The 17,721-nt window shown below is 33.3% G+C and overlaps 1 protein-coding gene across 2 annotated transcripts; it reads right to left on the bottom strand.

Annotated features, from left to right (window-relative positions):
• Positions 1-15,129: 15,129 nt before the first annotated feature.
• Positions 15,130-17,215, bottom strand: LOC143575771 (putative trehalose-phosphate phosphatase H). Of its 2 annotated transcripts, XM_077060061.1 has the most exons (10): positions 16,901-17,215; positions 16,669-16,809; positions 16,449-16,520; positions 16,272-16,361; positions 16,105-16,161; positions 15,927-16,028; positions 15,688-15,835; positions 15,526-15,596; positions 15,330-15,422; positions 15,130-15,234 (listed from the first exon to the last, which is right to left on the bottom strand). In XM_077060061.1, exons 1-10 carry the CDS (start codon positions 17,168-17,170, stop codon positions 15,175-15,177), a joined length of 1,104 nt encoding a protein of 367 aa, XP_076916176.1. In that variant the 5' UTR covers positions 17,171-17,215; the 3' UTR covers positions 15,130-15,174. The 2 variants fall into 2 exon arrangements, with proteins under 2 accessions (XP_076916176.1, XP_076916175.1); XM_077060060.1 differs by lacking the exon at positions 15,130-15,234 and having other exon boundaries at positions 15,253-15,422.
• Positions 17,216-17,721: the final 506 nt, after the last annotated feature.

Genomic DNA, 17,721 nt, shown 5'->3' with positions numbered 1-17,721 from the left:
AAATAGATCATAGCTCATAGTTCATAGCGTGCTCCAAATCGAGCAAAAACAAATAATCATTCGTGTGTGCAAACAAATCAAGAAAATCGTAACAATAGGTCTCCCGTGTTCATCTAATGGATCCATGAAAACTTCGGAATAGGCCGATCAAAGCGGTTAATGATCCACACATACAAATATACAACACTAGTAAACGTCCATAACACATGGGTTTTGCGCACATAATTTCATAAACAAGTTTAAGACTCAAGTTGTACGAACACATGAACATCCCAAAATGTTAAAAATAAAAGGGGATTAGGTACGAGATTACTCACCTGAAAAAGGTGCGTTGAAAGATAACGTAAGAACCAACTTTTAAACAAGCGAAAGTTAACCTATAAATAAGAGGTTATTGGTTTAACGATTGGTTTTTATGTCTTGAATATATGCAAGTCACTTAAACAAATTATTTAAAAAGAAAATTATATATTATAAATTTACCGAGATTTCTGGGCAGAAAAGAAGAGAAGACGGATTGCAAAGAGAGGAGTTGGAGGCGTCGCTGAGGATCTTCGGCAGAGAGTAAGGGAGAAAGATTTTGGGGAGTGTTTAAGTGTTTGAGTGTAGTGTTTAATTATCCAAGAAAATCGTTTTATTTATAGGAAAACCCTAGGGAACACATCCCTTGAATTGGGGAAAAAGATCTTATCAAATCGAAGCAAAAGATATCAAAAGCAAAAGATATCACAAGCAAAAGATATGGTGGCAGCTGTAGGGGATGGGGAAGGCTGACAGATTACTGTTCATAGCATGGGAGGGGTCAGTCAAAGTACTGTTCAAGACATGGAAAAGAAGATTTTAAAAGATTATGCCAGTTACTTTTTCTGACAACCAAGAGGGTTGGTAAGCAAGCTGCGCCGAAAGTGACTTTTCGGACAGATGTCAGATCTGGCCTACTGTGCCCATACCTTGGCAGGTATAGCACAGAAGATAAGATATTTCAAAAGCATACAGGCTGGCTTAAACTGGAGAAAAGACTTAAGTGTCTAGCGCGAGAAGGCTTGAGTGCGCGAGGGCGAAGGCAGACAGAACAATCCTTAGCGCGCCGCGGGAAGAACTACAATCCATAGCGCGCCGCGGGAAGAACTAAAATCCTTATCGCGCCGCGGGAAGAACTAAAATCCTTAGCGCGCCGCGGGAAGAACAAAATCCTTAGCGCGCCGCGGGAAGAACTACAATCCTTTGCGCGCCGCGGGAACAGTTCGTCTCGCGTATCGCAGGAACAGCTGGTCTTCACGCAGGCTTCCTTGTAAGGAGTCTGGCGCGTGGAGCTGCGCAGACATCTTTAGGCGGGAAGAACCAAAGGACAAGCAAAGAGTTAAGAGTAAAAGGGGGTTCAAGGCTTAAGGGTTAAGCAGAGGGGCGGGACGGCGACAAGAGGGAAAAAGGGGCGGGACGGCGGAAAGGAATTAATATTATTATCATTATTATTATTAGTAATATATATATATAAAGATTATAATCAAATTTTAAATCTTAAGATCGGATCCGAAAACGGGTACCTGGGTCGGGTCGGATTTGGGCAGTTGCCACAACACGCCTAAAAAGCTTCTAGGTTTTTTCGGTTTCTTGATTTATTGACAATAACTCACATCCCACATATAATTTGATGGTACCTAGCACAATAATATCATGTATCAATTAAGGCTAAGGGATATACATTCTTAATATTATTCTTCTTATTTATCATGTTAGCTTTTCCCTTATTATTCAACATCACTATTCAATCAAAGGTGTACACCATTCTTTTTATTCTCCATCATTCTTTATTTTTATTATTTCTTTTTTATTTAATATGACTTATATTTATAATTTTTATATAAAAAAAAATTAAACTAAGACTATTTATAAAATAAAAAAATGCATGAATTTAAAACTTATACTATTTATATTTTAATTTTTACTTTTAATTTTTAATATAAATTATATCAAATTAAAAAATACAAAACAGAATATAATTAAGTCTTTCAAAAAAAAAATATTATATTGAACCCACACCACCTCTATCTTTTTCAACCTAACCTTTCGACATACCCACCTTCTTCACCATTGAAAAACCCACCACCGTTAGCTTGCTTCTTCCTTCAACCTCTTAAAATCAAACACCTAATCACACCTCCTCACTTCTTCTAGGTGAAAAAAAAAGAAAAAGAAAGAGAATTTCGAAGGGAAGCTCGTGTGACCTGCCTAAGCACCCTCACGCAGACCCCGTCATGCATGACGTGAGGGAGGTCGGGCGTTGTTTGAAGGCTCTCACGTGCTGACAAGGCTTCCACGTTAGATCCCACATATCAGTGAGGGTGTATATCGGCCGACCTAATACACAAATTATTTGAGTTCTCCTTTACCCTAATAGAACTTTACATTGTATTAAGTGGCAGATCTAAAATCGGTTGGGGGTAGCGCCCTCAACTTTCTTGATGAAGTACATGTTTAGTGCAATTTTTTCTTAATCGTTTTATGTATAGCTCGCGTTACCTCTCAACTTTTCTTCTAGATCCAACACTGATATGTGTATCGTAAATACTTATGTATTTTGTCATTTGCAATTGTATACTTAAAAACACGTTTTGTTTTATGAACTAGATGCTACAACACTTATATTACAATTCTAAAACTTAGCAAGACTTTAAATAATTGTTTTAAAAATAAAATATACGATGGTTAAACGTAAGATGTTTGGCATCTTGATTCACCAATGCTAAAAAAGACTGAAAACCTAAATTCACGTTAGCAAGTTTGTACATTTGGTAATGAACACAAATTTTTAAAGAGTAATTTATAATTTAAATTATCTTTGATTTGAAAAGAAAAATAGATTACCTATGGGGCTATGCTTGATAAAAATATATATATATATATATATATATATATATGAATGAACACACACTAACAGAACATTTCTTCCTAAATCCTTAAATATAATATCACAATTCTATTTTCTTATTTCTCAAACAAAATAAAAAAATATTGAGTTAGTTTTCTAATGAATCTAATTTAATATTTAAAACCCTTACATTACAATCTTTAGTATAATAAATTAAAAATTCATTTCTTGTATATCAACTATAGTAAATTTCATTTGGGATGATGTATGCACACATGACACATGGAGAATCTTTATATAGGAACAAAATTTTGGTCACTTTTACCCGCATGCAAATAAAAGTGTCATTGTATTATTAAAGCTATATATGTTACCATTTTAATCCATCTAGTTTTCTCCCTTTGTCACTTTCTTTTACATTTAAATAAATAATAACGGTCAAATCATTTTCTTTTTTCACTAGATTACATGAACAACATGAACAAAAGGTCAAGCGATCATACAAATCATTATAATTTTTTTAACTCGCTTGAATCATTTCATACAAATAAGGTTTATGAGGTTTAAATTGTGGGTGTAATTTATATGCATGTTTATCATATAATTAAATTGAGGCTCCGACATACAATTTAACAAACAAAACAAAGAGAAGACTACATGCAAAAATAACGAAATATATATCAGTTTAACAAGTGTCGATTTTAAAGAGAGTGAAATGAAGCTATGGCTTTAGGTTTCCACTACCTAAAGCCCTCAATTTTTAAAACAAAGTTAATAATTATACATACTTGGAATTTAGATTGATGTGTGCGATTTGACTAGCGTTTAAACTGAATCAGGTCTGGGACTGTGTGAGGACAACATCTTGATTTATTTGTAGTAAACTATGAAAGTAAGATAACTATTTTACAACAAAGCCCAATTTTAGACACATTTTAGCCCCCCAAAGAGGTTGAGCCGACCCTGACTTTAATAAGTTAGCCTTTCTTCTAGCTTATGGTTCATCTATAATTAACGAAATACATCAAAATAGTTACTTCTAACATTTACCTTCAAGGTTCTTAAATTCAATGGCTCGGCGAGACCAGTGGTGTTAGGCATGCGAGGACTAGGGTCGGCCAACCTATCTTGTGCACCACCCTAAATCGGCCCAACCCTAGACCGGGTTTAAGCCTACGTATCCTTCAAGGTTCTTAAATTCGATGGCTCGGCGAGACCAGTGGTGTTAGGATATGTAGGCTTAAACCCGGTCTAGGGTTGGGCCGATTTAGGGTGGTGCACAAGATAGGTTGGCCGACCCTAGTCCTCGCATGCCCAGTTGGGCTATTCTTGTTGATTAAGTTTCCACGGGGTCAAACCCTAATTAGGGTTTACTTATTTATATATATCTCATTATATATCTGTAATTACGCATCTCTTTGTATCACTCAATAATAAACCCTAGTTTTCGCTAGTCGTTGTAGGTAAGTATAAACCGAACTACATTAAATCCTCGTGTTCTTAATTTGTTATCGTATTCATGTTTGTGTTTAGTTAATGTGTACGCTTAATCCCTAACAAGTGGAACCAATAACTTGACCCTAACAGTTTAGTTGGGATAGGTTGAATCGGAAATGATTGGACCGCCCAATTCTTGAAGAGTGGCGATTGAATCGGTTTTCAGTAAAAAAAAGTTTTAAGAAAGTGTATGTCAACTAATTTAGGAAGGTGTTAGTATTATATTTCTATGTATTAAGTTAAAAATTATTCTGCATGTGTGGCTCTGTCCAAAAAGAGGAGTTCATATCAATTTTAAGCGTTTGCCTAAATTGCGTTGCTGAATTGACAGTCATAGACCCCCTGATGACTTCTTACGATTTCAGGTAACTAGTTTGCTCCTTCATACTGCAATGGAATTAGGGGCAGGTCAAGAGGATCCATTGAACCTCCGGTCACCAAAAGTGGTAAATTTTCTATATATAAAAGTCACTTTTTTATAGAAAAAAATGAGTTTGGCCCTTAGTTGTAGTCGAAAGAAAAAATAAATTTGATGACGACCCTTTGATTAAAGGTTCTGCTTCTGCCACAATCATATGGACGTGGTGCAACCTCCCGTCTTTAAATTGTAACTCGCTAAACAGATTGCAAAATCCCCTACTAGAAATAAGGCGTTACGAGCAATATTAATAGCCACATATTGGTTCATGCACATAGAGATCCATGAATGACAAAGTCTGTAATTGCAAGCATCGGTCTCTAGAACATGCAAAAAGGTAAAAGCAAACACATGACCGTCCTGAGAATTGTTAAATTCTTTTGGGTAAAAAACGAAATAAAATTATGCAATATTAATAAGGCGTTACGAGCAATATTAATAACCACATATTGGTTCATGCACATGGAGATCCATGAACGACAAAGTATGTAATAGCAAGCATAAGTCTCTAGAACATGCAAAGAGGTAAATGCGAACACATGGTCGTATATGAGAATTGTTAATAATTTTTGGATAAGACGAAAATAAAATTGGGCCTTAACTATAAGAGGTTTTTGTTGAGTTTAAACAATTTAAATTTTTAAGTGGACTTACTTGGTTATGATTTAGGTTGTGTAAAATTTGTTTTATTTAAAAATAAAAATAGGTTTAAAAATGTCTAATGTGAGACCAAAACCTACAACCTTTCAATTGAGAGCCACACTGCTTGTCACTAAACCAAGCTAGTGATTATGTAATTAAATTTATACATTAGATATACATATTGTTTTTCATAAATATATAAATAATATTTTTTTTTTAAATTCGAGCCTAGCGTGGTGTCGGGCCAAAGTCTGCCGACCATCATGCCCTCCTTGTGAGCTAGCCCTAGGCGAATAGTTTCTTAAAGCTTAAAAACGGCCTAACCATCAACCTTCAATCATGAGATTGCGAAAACTGGTGTAATTTTAATTTCGTATGAATCCCACTATTATGGCATTTCGCATATTTCGTTTTGGTTCTAGCTTCTTTGTGAAAATTTATTATAAAATTTTACTTAATCTTTTAAAGATGAAAGACAAGATTTTCGTCATCAAACGCTCAAATAACGAGCCTGTCAACATGGAAGACAAGATTTTCAGTTTAAGTATTCGTTGCACAAAAACTAACATGTTATTTTAATGATGTTTTTCACTTCATTGGTAAGCGATCCAAGAATAGTCGTGGTGACTTGTTCAACCTCTTTTATTAAAATATTTATATCATAAAATACTAACTTAAATAGATCATAAAACAGTTCTTAAAAAATCCATGAATAAATAAGAATAAACTATTGCTTGAATTTGGATCCCATGATATACGTGTTTCCAGTGGTCAAAAACCCAAAATGAAATATTCTACGATAAATAGTTAGACATACATAGGATGTTTAACTTTTATAACGTAGTTTAATCCATTTGAACCGGTCTTTAGCTTGATTTTATTGACGGTCTTTCCTTTTAATAAACAAATGGTTTCCTTTCAAACTGGCTGAATGGTTTGGTATACATTTATTTTTCAAACTTACATGTTTTCAAATAAATGAGATCTTTCGCTTAATCATAAGACTAGTGAGGGTGAAGTTGTGGAAGCTCGGTGCGGTCTACGCAGCAGACAAGAATGACGTTGACCGTTGAGCACTGCACTTGCATGGCGTGGTCCACGCACATGACTGACTTGCGTGGATTTTTTAGAGGAAGGAAAAGTTGGACTAGGGAACAACACTCGTTATTAATGGTCAGATTAAAAAAATTATAAATAAAAATTTATTACATTTTGTGTGTGCAACGGAACCAGTTATTTTACAAACTTTCAACATTTCATCCATTACAAAACAACAAAAAAAACTGCTAGAAATGACATAAAACGAGCAATTGGTGTTATGTAATATTGTCATATATATGTATCCTATAACGCATGAAAACTTCATAGAAACAATGTGCTAATTACAAACACATAATTCCGCATAACATGATATTAGAGGATCATGGTCAAGCCATTTGTGAGTTTAACGAAAACAATTTAAGGTGGAAACTTGATTGGAAGAAGTTAGCGACAGACAAAAAGTGTTAATCAATGGCAAATACACGCACGTGAATCACACAACAATCTTCGAGCGGACAGTGGAACACATCGTTACACTTCATCCAAATGATCATGTCTAGCTTTTTATTGTATTTTTAATTACGATTGTGCTATTTAATTATGATTTTATTTTTAATTTTTTTTGTTACCATTGTTATATATATATTTAAAAATATGATGTGACAATTTCCACATAATGTAAAAAGTGGAGTCGCACTCTATTTTTGTGGTTTTATGTGAGAGTGATCTAAAAATAAAGTAGCGTCACCGTTTTCACATCCTATAAACCACATCAATAACCCCATAGTCTAATAGTATTACATAACCAATATAATGTTATCTACTTGTATTACTTTTTATAAATGCATGTCAATTGATATGTTATCAATTACAATTGTTGTAATTTTTTTAATCAATCCTTTTGCTAAAAGTTTCTTGTTTATAAGTCTAATAAACTCAAAACCGGCAAAATATAGTTATAGTTTGGTTCAGTTTTTATTTTCCAAATAGTTTAGTCTTGACTTACGAAGATTACTTAAAAAGAGTAAAACTAACCATATACACCGCATAATTTATCATATCATTAGCTTGTAAAACTAACCATAAACACCGTATAGTTAATCATAATCATTAGCCATGTGTGACAATTAAAAAAAGTTAATATATAAGTAATAACAAGTACGTTTTAGACAACTTGAATACATGTGTTGTAAATGCATACACCAATCTAGCTATACATGTCCTTAAAACTACTAGCAAAGCATGAATAAAACATATAATAAAGTGTTTGAATGTATTCTTTTTAGATTTTTAAAATAAAAAGTAACAAATAAAAATACATACTCACAGCCTTAGAGCACATGCCTACATTTTCACATACAAAAGCTTTCAAACTTTTTTAGGCAGATTTTGACTTCTTTACACTCATTAATAATGTATGTAGGTAGATCCTTGAAGACTGCCCCCCCCCCCCCCCCCATAAACCTTGCAACCACATCTTCCATTAAAATATAATTAAGGGAAATGTGATTAAAAATTTTTAAAAGGCACCTTAGTGGTTGTAAAAAGCATCAAAAAGAAGAACTTGCATGCATTAAAGATATTTAAATGTGACTAATTAATCTTGTTTTTATTCCTATTTTTGGGTTAATTACATTAAGAAAGTGCAAACAATGATATTGGCCTTCAATTTAAATATAGTAGTAGTAATAATATAATTGCACAGTTTCACAATTACGGAGATATTAAAAGCAAGAGCCTCAATAACTCCCCACAATGTTGGCTTTAAAGATTGAAGAGAAATCATCATAGTCGATAATTAACTTGGGAGTTGTGATCCGCAAACTCATAGTTTTTGTTTTATTATTTTTCAAACTCATAGTTTTTGTTTTATTATTTTTTAATGACAGTATCTTAGTATCATATTAACAAACGAAACAAGGCATAAGTTTCTTTTGTTCGATTCCAATCTCAACTTAGTTTTATTGCAGTGGACTTTCCGAAACAGGAGATGGTGGACTTGGGACCCTTATCCATATTTAATATACCGCATTTAAGAAATTTTTGAAAAACACTAGAGTCTTGAGACCCCGATCCACATTATGTGGGCCCACATATACTTATGGGGTCGTCTTTTGACATTATGTTACACCAATAGTCGGACTTTACTCATTGATCGTTAAAAGAAAAAAAAAAAACGCATGCTAGCCAAAGACCAGAAGCCTAAGAGGTTAACTCCAACTCGAGCTAGCCGGTAGGGATGCCTTTCTCAATTTAGGAAAAGCAAAAAGAAACCGAAGCAATTTAAAAGGAACCTATAACATATTTTACACTTCAAATAAGAAATGCGAAGAAAGGCTAGAAGAAGAGATTTGGAGTCCCACGTCGAAGTTTGTTCTATTGAAATAAATTATGCGCCTTCCTATATAAAATAAATTATGCGTTTGTCTTCCTATATAAAACATCACTCACTATTAAACGCAGGTGTTTAATTGCATTAAATGTCTTCAGTACAATCTACTTAGTTTAATATTTTGATTTCAACATAGATATTAAGCATCTTTAACACCTTTGTTACTAAGTAATCTATCCAATTTCCATCAACTTCTCAAAATAGATTTTTTGGAATAGTTCACTTTCGCAAATAAGTCTTAGTGGGCAAAAGATAACTCAATAATGTTTAGTAGCAGCTAGCTAGGGTTCCTTTATCTTCTTTATCTTTTTTACCCTTTTATTCTTCTACTAGTAAAAACCCGCGTGATGCGACGGCAACAATTTACAACGTAATACTTTTAAATAAGTATTCAACCAATCCACAAATAACATAAAACATATCTAGCAAATGTGTATACGTATAATCTCGTAATACGAACTGAGACCTCCAAACTGCAGCACAGAAATAACATTTCATCAAAATTTAACAATTAGGCTACTATAGATAAAGTGTTTGAGATGACACAAATATGCACGAAGAACAAAAACATGCCAATTCACAACAGGTCATTATTATTCATATAAAAACAATCACTTTAAGGTTGCTAATTCACATTACTTTAAGTGATATACAACACTTTGAATTCAAAAGCAAATTTTCATTGGTATATGCCATAAATCAGAAAACCGAAGGAATATTCATATTGCTTTCAAAATCATCATCAAATTACAAAAAAAAAAATAAAAAAATACAAAGCATCCTCCAATGCTAATAATTGATCTTATTTATTATTATATGCCTCCACAACATGCATCCTATACTAAATTGATGAATATTGTTCTACGTCGACATTATGTGTAATGTATAAAAATGAATCACTGCTCGAACTAAATCTAAGGTCTAAAATCAAGCTAGAAGCCAGAAGAACACTCAAACAAAATAAACCACTTTCACTACCAGTTCACCTGCTATACAAAAGCTAACATAGCCAACATTAACCAAACATGGAATACCCAAACAATGATATCAAATAAGAAGTTAAGTAATTTCAACTCAATATAACTATAAATATTAAAGGATTAGACAAAAAAAATTAAGAGGATTATCCAAAATTAAACTTATGAATATCAAACTAATCTAAAATCAGTTTCAAATTCCAAATTAAACTTACGAATATCAAATTAATAGTCTGACCTTTAAAAACAAATTAGTTGCTAACAGCCAAAAATATAAATTTACCATGGCCCATTATGCCAATTTTCATGTTTTTGCATAATTTTGACCCAAATGGCACATGAAATCCATTCACAAAACACAAACTATTCATAGCCAATTTCACAATTCGTGCAGCACAATAGCAGCAACCAATTCACATAGCATACATTTTTTTACATTTTAATCTAATAAATATTTACTACACAATCCAAGATATCTCTTCCCAAAATGCAAGTAAACAACAGTTGCAAACTACAAGTGAAGCCAAGAAAAAGATTAGTAATGCTTACCGACTAACAACAGGAGGAAGTATGATAAACTCAGAGTTTCCCTATAAAAACAGGACACAATTTATGGTGTTAGCATTGGCAATATGATACACACAGCTTCAAACCAAATGCTAATGACAACTGATTAATGAATAAGACCACACCACCTGGAATCTAAATGACCAAGGATCTGTATTACAGCCATGTCATCAAATCCTTCTGCAATTACAAAATCAGTTCATCTTCAAGAAAGCGGTACTCAAAGTTGAAATATGTTATGAAATTTGACACCTGCCATATACTGACAACATTATATTAAGCAAAAAATTGAAAGTGCACAATTTTTTGTCCACTTCTTTTTATAAACGATTGTCACGCCTGCGTGTGTAAACAAACTAAACACTTGGTGAAGACTTCTACCTATAGCACCGAATGGCTCGTGTAAAGGATATCCATGTGAGAGGTCAACATCCGACACCTTGAATCCAATGCATATGACACCTTTAAACTTTCCTCATTAGCCACTTTGTTATTAAATACAACACTTTGAGCATTGCGCAGGATCAGCTGCTGAGTCATCAGGCAAGTTTTGTTGTTGCTCCATATCATCAGCCTTTGCATTGCCAATTTCTGCTTCAAGAGTATATTATTAATAAAAAAATAATATTTAGATTGTATGTTGATAATAAATCTTGGCTGCATACCAGTTTCTTTTGATCCAGTGAACATAATTGTTCGTTGACCGGTCTGAGCTACTCGATATTGGCTCGCTTAAAGCTCAAATCAAGCCAAGTTTAAACAAGTGGTTTCTAAGATTAAATTGTGTTTTTTTTTTGAATTTCTCATTTGTTTTTCAAGTTTATAAACTGCTTTGTTTTAATAAAAAATAAAAAGAGTCAAACGATAAGTTGTTAGAAGTTGTTAGAGTCAAACCGACCTGGACCAGGCCGGCCTATCTCGCTTCCAAACCGGTTTGAGTCAAATCGGTTTTGACCACTCGTTGACCAAACCGGTTCGGTTTGGATTTAAAACCAGTTTTATACACCTCTGGCTCTGAGTATACAATGGGTCAAAATAGATTAAGAAAAGATTAAAATTAGCCCAAATAGAATACCATCACACATCCGTTTTTGCAGGTCAACCCAACCCGTTCCTAACTATACATAAATGATCCAAACAAATATGACATTTAATGAAAAACTGACGGGTATGCAAGTTGATCATAACTGATACATAGCACGCTTCATCAACTGATACATGGCGCCCTCTTCATAAAACAAGGCACCCAAATATAGCTGCACGTAGGGGTGTGCACGAAAGCGGAACATAGACGTATCTGAACTGAAATAAACGAACCCAGTAAAAAACTAACGGTTTGGTTTTATATATTTCGAAAATCGTTTTTTCGGTTCAGTTTTGGTATCACCCAAAACCAAAATAAACAAAAACGAACCAATTATTTTGTCGAAATATGTAATAATATATTAATCATTAACCAATTAAAAAAAATTAATCGTAAAGTTTATGTTCGGCAGATTTTGGTCCAATTGTTACAGTTAACATTTTATGGTTATTATGTTTGGTTAAGTTTTTTAGGTTCATACAAAATACAAAAGTACAAAACCGAACCGCCGGTTTCTAATTTGGTTTGGTTTTTTCGGTTTCGTATTTTTGGCTTTTTTCGGTTTGGTGTACACCCCTAATTTATAATAAAAAACTTCACAGCATACCTTCTTGTGTAGTAGCTTTTTCTAATCAAAATCAACCTTCTCATTCACTTGCAATCCATACCTTGAATCCGACACGAGATAAAACAAAGGTAAATAAAAACTATTTGTAAGAACAAAAAATATAAAAGTATACAGAGTAATTATAATAAAATAATCAATTTTCATTCCACTGTAAATTATATCTCACTTTCTCATTGTAAATCAACATAACAATCCTTAAACGAAATTTCATTATAGTAAAAACAATCTGCTTTTGTGATTGCTAAAAGAACCTCAAAGTTACCTGAATTTTAGGCCCAAAACTTGCTACATAGACCATTTTAGGAACACACACACCTGCACCATATGTAAACATTTCCTTTTCCTAATCCTATTTCCCAAATTAGGCTCATTATCACCTTTGTATTCAAAATAAGTATATACCTGATATCATATTCAGCTCTTTTGAGTTTTTATACAAACTGGAAAAAAAAATCAGCATATCCCAGCCAATCCTAAACACAAACACAACTTAAATTAAAAAAAAAAGATTAATTTTCAAATCGTAGAATCAAGTATGCCTAAATAAATTCGTAAATCAACCTAATCGACTGAAACAAATGATTATGAACTGAATCCAAATTAAAAAAAATAACGGCTAAACCTATAATGGCTAAACCTATATATTTAAATTAAACTGTGATAGTAATCGAAGAAAGGCATACCGACCGACATAAAAGTTCCGATTGAATAGTAACGATGGCGAGGAGAGGAAACTGGAAGGTGATTTTGAATATGGCCGGATCTGTGGTGGGAGGCGGTATCGATGAGACGTGGATGATGATGAAGATGATGATAAGATGGCGGAATTTGTGGTGGGCTGTAGATACACGATGAAGAAGATGATGAAGACATGTTGATGATGAAGATAGATTTAGGGTTCGGAAAAGATAAAATGGATGTTTTGTGAGATAAAATGGGTCGGATACCCGTTTTGGAGAGATGGTTTCAGAGAGGCGAGAAATGATGAGGGATAATGTGGTAAGGAGATGACACGTGGCATGAGGGAAGTTTTATTTATTTATTAATATAGATATAGATATAGATTTACATGGTTTTTGTAATTCTATACTTAAAATCTATTACATATTGAGCCGTTCACTGTTCCATTATAATTTTGGTTGGTAAAAATATAGATTTTTTCTTTTAAATAATAAACTCTATTAATGTGATACATTGACTAGTTATTTTAAATTCGTCCACTTTGATTTTTGAGTACTTTTTTAATGACTAACAAGAAACTTTTATTAACAATCAATTAATCAATTGAAAAGCAAGACGCTAACCAACCAAAACCGAACATCATCGCCTATAAAACAACCACCTCACTTATGAAAATCCTATATGTACTTTCAGATGGCAATTTTGAAAAGGAGACGTTAACACTGAAGTGGCTTAAAAGTTTCTTACCAGGGTAGAAATTTGTCAAAACATATTTAAAAGAAAAATGGTGTGTTGTGTCATGTGTGTGTATGGGGTGGGGGGTGGAATTTGTTAAAGGCAAAGAGCATGGCTTTTTTCTTGGATCTCTTTTTCTTAATATTAAAGTGCCAATGTTTACCAACTTATAATAATATAATATATATGACCAATAATGCCTTGTGGATTTTAAATATGAATATTAGATTATGATGAAAATATATATAAACACTTGACTTCAGATTGTTAATGATCCAATAGAAAGCTCTACTTAATTAGATTCTACGAAAGTTAATATGAGTAACCGAGTAATGAATATTCCTTCAATCAGGTGCTCACTTTGTGCCTTGTGGAAAGAGTATAGAGACAACTAGTCATTTTATCAGCCGAGTGTGAAGTAGCTAATTTGACTTTGGGTCTAACGATTTAGCTCTAAAAACAAGTAAAAAAGACATTCAAATTGTAGGTGGTGGTTTTTTTATAAGGGATCTTGGACTCAATTTTTTTTACTTTCCATTGATTTGTTAACATATCTCGAGTGTTCCCGTCCAATGCAAGTCATTATTTACATGAGTTCGTTGATTAGTAAGTTATTGATGGGTATCATGAGTTTCCAATAGCAGGTTCTATAAGTAAAAAGAAAAAGAAACTGAATGAACAAATGAATCAGATGTTAACTTTTTTTTTCTAAAACACAAAAGGAATCAGATGCTAACTACAATGTTGTATGAGTGAAAGGATCAATCAGATCATAAAACCTATGATGTAATTCAATAGTTAGAAAACTGTCATACATGAAACCATAAACATGGATTAATCCTTGGAGATTAAGACAGCATAATAAATATGGAAAATAAAATTGATTTGAATATAACTAAAAGTAATAATGGGTCAAAACGTGTAAACGTGTGGCGCACATTGCAAAGTAATTACTCTTGATTGTTTGTTAGTGAATTTCGGCTCATTACGACTATTGGTTTATTTTGTGTCCACAAATTCATAACTAACAATAAATTGGTCACTACATCCGATAAAATTACATTTTTACCCTTAAAACAAAATATTGCATTAATTCAAACATTAAAATATGAAACATGCATGTATGAAATTTCCCATACATGATTCAATAACTTAATCGCCTCTTGATCATATAATCACAAAGTGATATTATTTACAAGATTGTTGTTTTCTATATATACCTAGTAATCCAAACACAAAACCTACATCATAAACATTATCCCACCTTCTTGAATTTCTAGGTGAGAAGTGAATTTGTTTCTTTTCTCCATTCAACTACTATACTTGTTAGGCTATGCGTAGTGGAGGGCTACAAATTGGGGCGTTTTGCGTCATGTGGCGTCCAGTCAACAAATGATGAGTTTTTGTTTTTGGGGTGTAGTGGTGTTGTAGCCCTACATATATACACACGTGTGTATATATATATATATATATATATATATATATATATATAACACAAGAATATAATAATAATAACTTCAAAGAATTGGCCGGCGACAAAGAGAAATCGCCCAGCCCCAATCGCCCTTTTATCGCCCCCGGGGCGGTGCACTCGCCCCTATTCGCCCCTTTTCGCCCCAAATTGTAGCCCACTACACACATGCTTAATGATTGTGTAGAATTGATCTTTTCCATGTCACTAAATGTTGCAGAAAGTGCATAACCTATAAAACAAATCATATATTAATAACTAATTGAAGTTATTAAGAAACGACGTTTTTAATTGTTCGATTAAGAGCGCTTGATTAAAGTAACATACCTCAAATGGTTCTTGTAGAGAATAAGTAGCTTCAGTTTCTTTAGGTGTTTTTGACACAAGAATACCAAATCCTTGTCCTCGTTTTCGTAACACCTATTGAAGAGCCATGGTCAAAATTGTTTTCTAGTTAGAATGTGTACAACTTTGGCTTGCTTAAAAAATTAAATTGCTTCAAATGAAATATAAATTTAACTACCTTGAATGCATCTTCATCGGTGCGATCATCTCCTATATAAATAGGCAATACATCTTTTGAGCTGGCATAACCTGCATACAAAATAGATAGCAATGTGTATTATTATAGATATTGACAAACGTATTTTTACTTGGCAACGACTTAAAATCAACATCCGGGTACCTAATGATTCCAACAAGAACTCAATGGCATTTCCTTTATCCCACTTGATAGTTGGCCGAATCTCCAGAACCATTCGTCCTTGAGTCAACCTAAGCTCAGGATAGTCTTTAAGAACCAATTTAACTCGATCGGCTAAATCATTCCAGCTCTATATACACATTAAGGAAACGTGTCATTTCTTGTACAAACAAATAAATTAAAAAAAAAACAACGAAAGAAGTTTTGTACTTAGATCATACATGTTCTTCGACACATCGATAATGCACTGACAAGCAAAACTTGTTGTTTTCCACATTGGCACCAACAATTCCCTTAGTTTTTTCCATTAGGATTTTGTAAACCTAAAGATGAAAATTTTTAGTATATTATACGACAAGAATATTTTTTTATAATAACAACATTCACAATAATATTTACCTCTTCCATCGTTGGCAAAAATTCTTTGGCAGGTTGACAAAGGACATTTTGCTTTCCCTAAAAACACAATAACAAGATACCATTACAATTAATATTATTTTGTAATAAATAGTTTTCTTCTATTTTTCAAAAACACAAATAAATCAAAAATACAATTTATTTTATACATTTTGATGCTTGCAAGATGATGGTCCTTTAATATCCATGCCATGACTACCCGCATAGTATAACTCAGATAGCCTCACAAAGTTATAAACCTGAAAATAATAAAATTAAAATTATTTCATTTAATCAAATTATAAGTTAACATTTAAAAGTCAACAAAACTAAAATCAAGATTGTACTTTGGCTATGGATCTCCCGCTGACTATTGCTGTGGGGAAGTACTTAGCAACATTCTTAACTGTGTCCCTCATCTGTTGTCACACATAAAATTCATAAATATTTACATAACTTTTCTTTTTCATAATCAATATTATATATAGTGAGAACCCATATAAAACACTAATACGTGTATTATATAGTTCTCGCGGTTTTTGACATAATATATAAAGAGACAAAAACCTGAGGATCCATGTAGGCTTGATCCGGATTTTCGACGATAGGTGACAAAGTGCCATCATAATCCAGAAAAATGACAATTTGTTTAAATTTGGCAGGACTCATGATCTCTTCAAATACACCCAATGCCGAAGGATGCTTCATCTATTGAAAATTATAACAAAATCTTATTAAAATTTAAAAAAATCTACTAAAACAGAGCATTACAAAATGGATATGAGAAACAAATACTCACAATCCAAACTCGTTTATTTTCCCCATCATCAGATGAGTTTCTGGTGGGTGAAGAAGCTCTCATGGCTTCCACCCACCCGGTGTTTTTGCCTATTCCGGTGGCAGTGACCGCGGTTTCAACGATTTTCGGAAACTTGTTTTTTGTAAGCAAAGTGATGTTGGAAGGAGAGTTAGGGACTGTTTGGGAGTAAATTGAGGTGTTCACTGCCGCCGTGATCGCCATGGCAATGGCGGACTGGGCGTCGGAGACAACCGCATTCAGATTCGTCATTCGAATATTATGAAATGGGAAGAGAGGAAGAAGAGGATTTAATGGAGGGTTTATGGAAAGAAAATATGAGGAAAAGATGGTGGAATTGGGAGTTGGAAGGGTGGGAATTTATAAGGATATTTGGTGAGTGGTGGTGGGGTCCTTTCTTCTAAATGTCATAGGTTTAGTAGTTAATATATTGATTTGGAATCAAGTTTATTGGATACATTAAGAGTTAATTGGATCCATTAATATATTAATAATGTATGTGTATGTAACTTTCACATGTATTAATTAACTCGGTATGTCAATTAAATCAAATCCGGAAGCGTTCTTACGAAGTTATGACCACTTGGAAATTAAATTAGTTTTGAAAACTTATACCTTATGGTATTATTATGTGATATCCAGGTACCCAACCATGATTAGGGATGGGCAAACAGTATCGGGTACCGTTTTAGTTTCAGGATCGGTATGATTTTGGTACAGACGTTTTCACGAATTTTTGGCTTCGGTAGCCGGTACCAGATATTTTTGTTACTGATATCGGTATTTAAGGATTTTTGGTACCG

This window comes from Bidens hawaiensis, unplaced genomic scaffold (genome assembly GCF_021521415.1).
Source record: "Bidens hawaiensis isolate Kalapana, Puna unplaced genomic scaffold, B.hawaiensis_p1.1 tig00027697_1, whole genome shotgun sequence".
Taxonomy (NCBI): Eukaryota; Viridiplantae; Streptophyta; class Magnoliopsida; order Asterales; family Asteraceae; genus Bidens; species Bidens hawaiensis.
The sequence above is the reverse complement of the archived record's forward strand: the minus strand, read 5'-3'. Positions and strand labels throughout refer to the sequence as shown.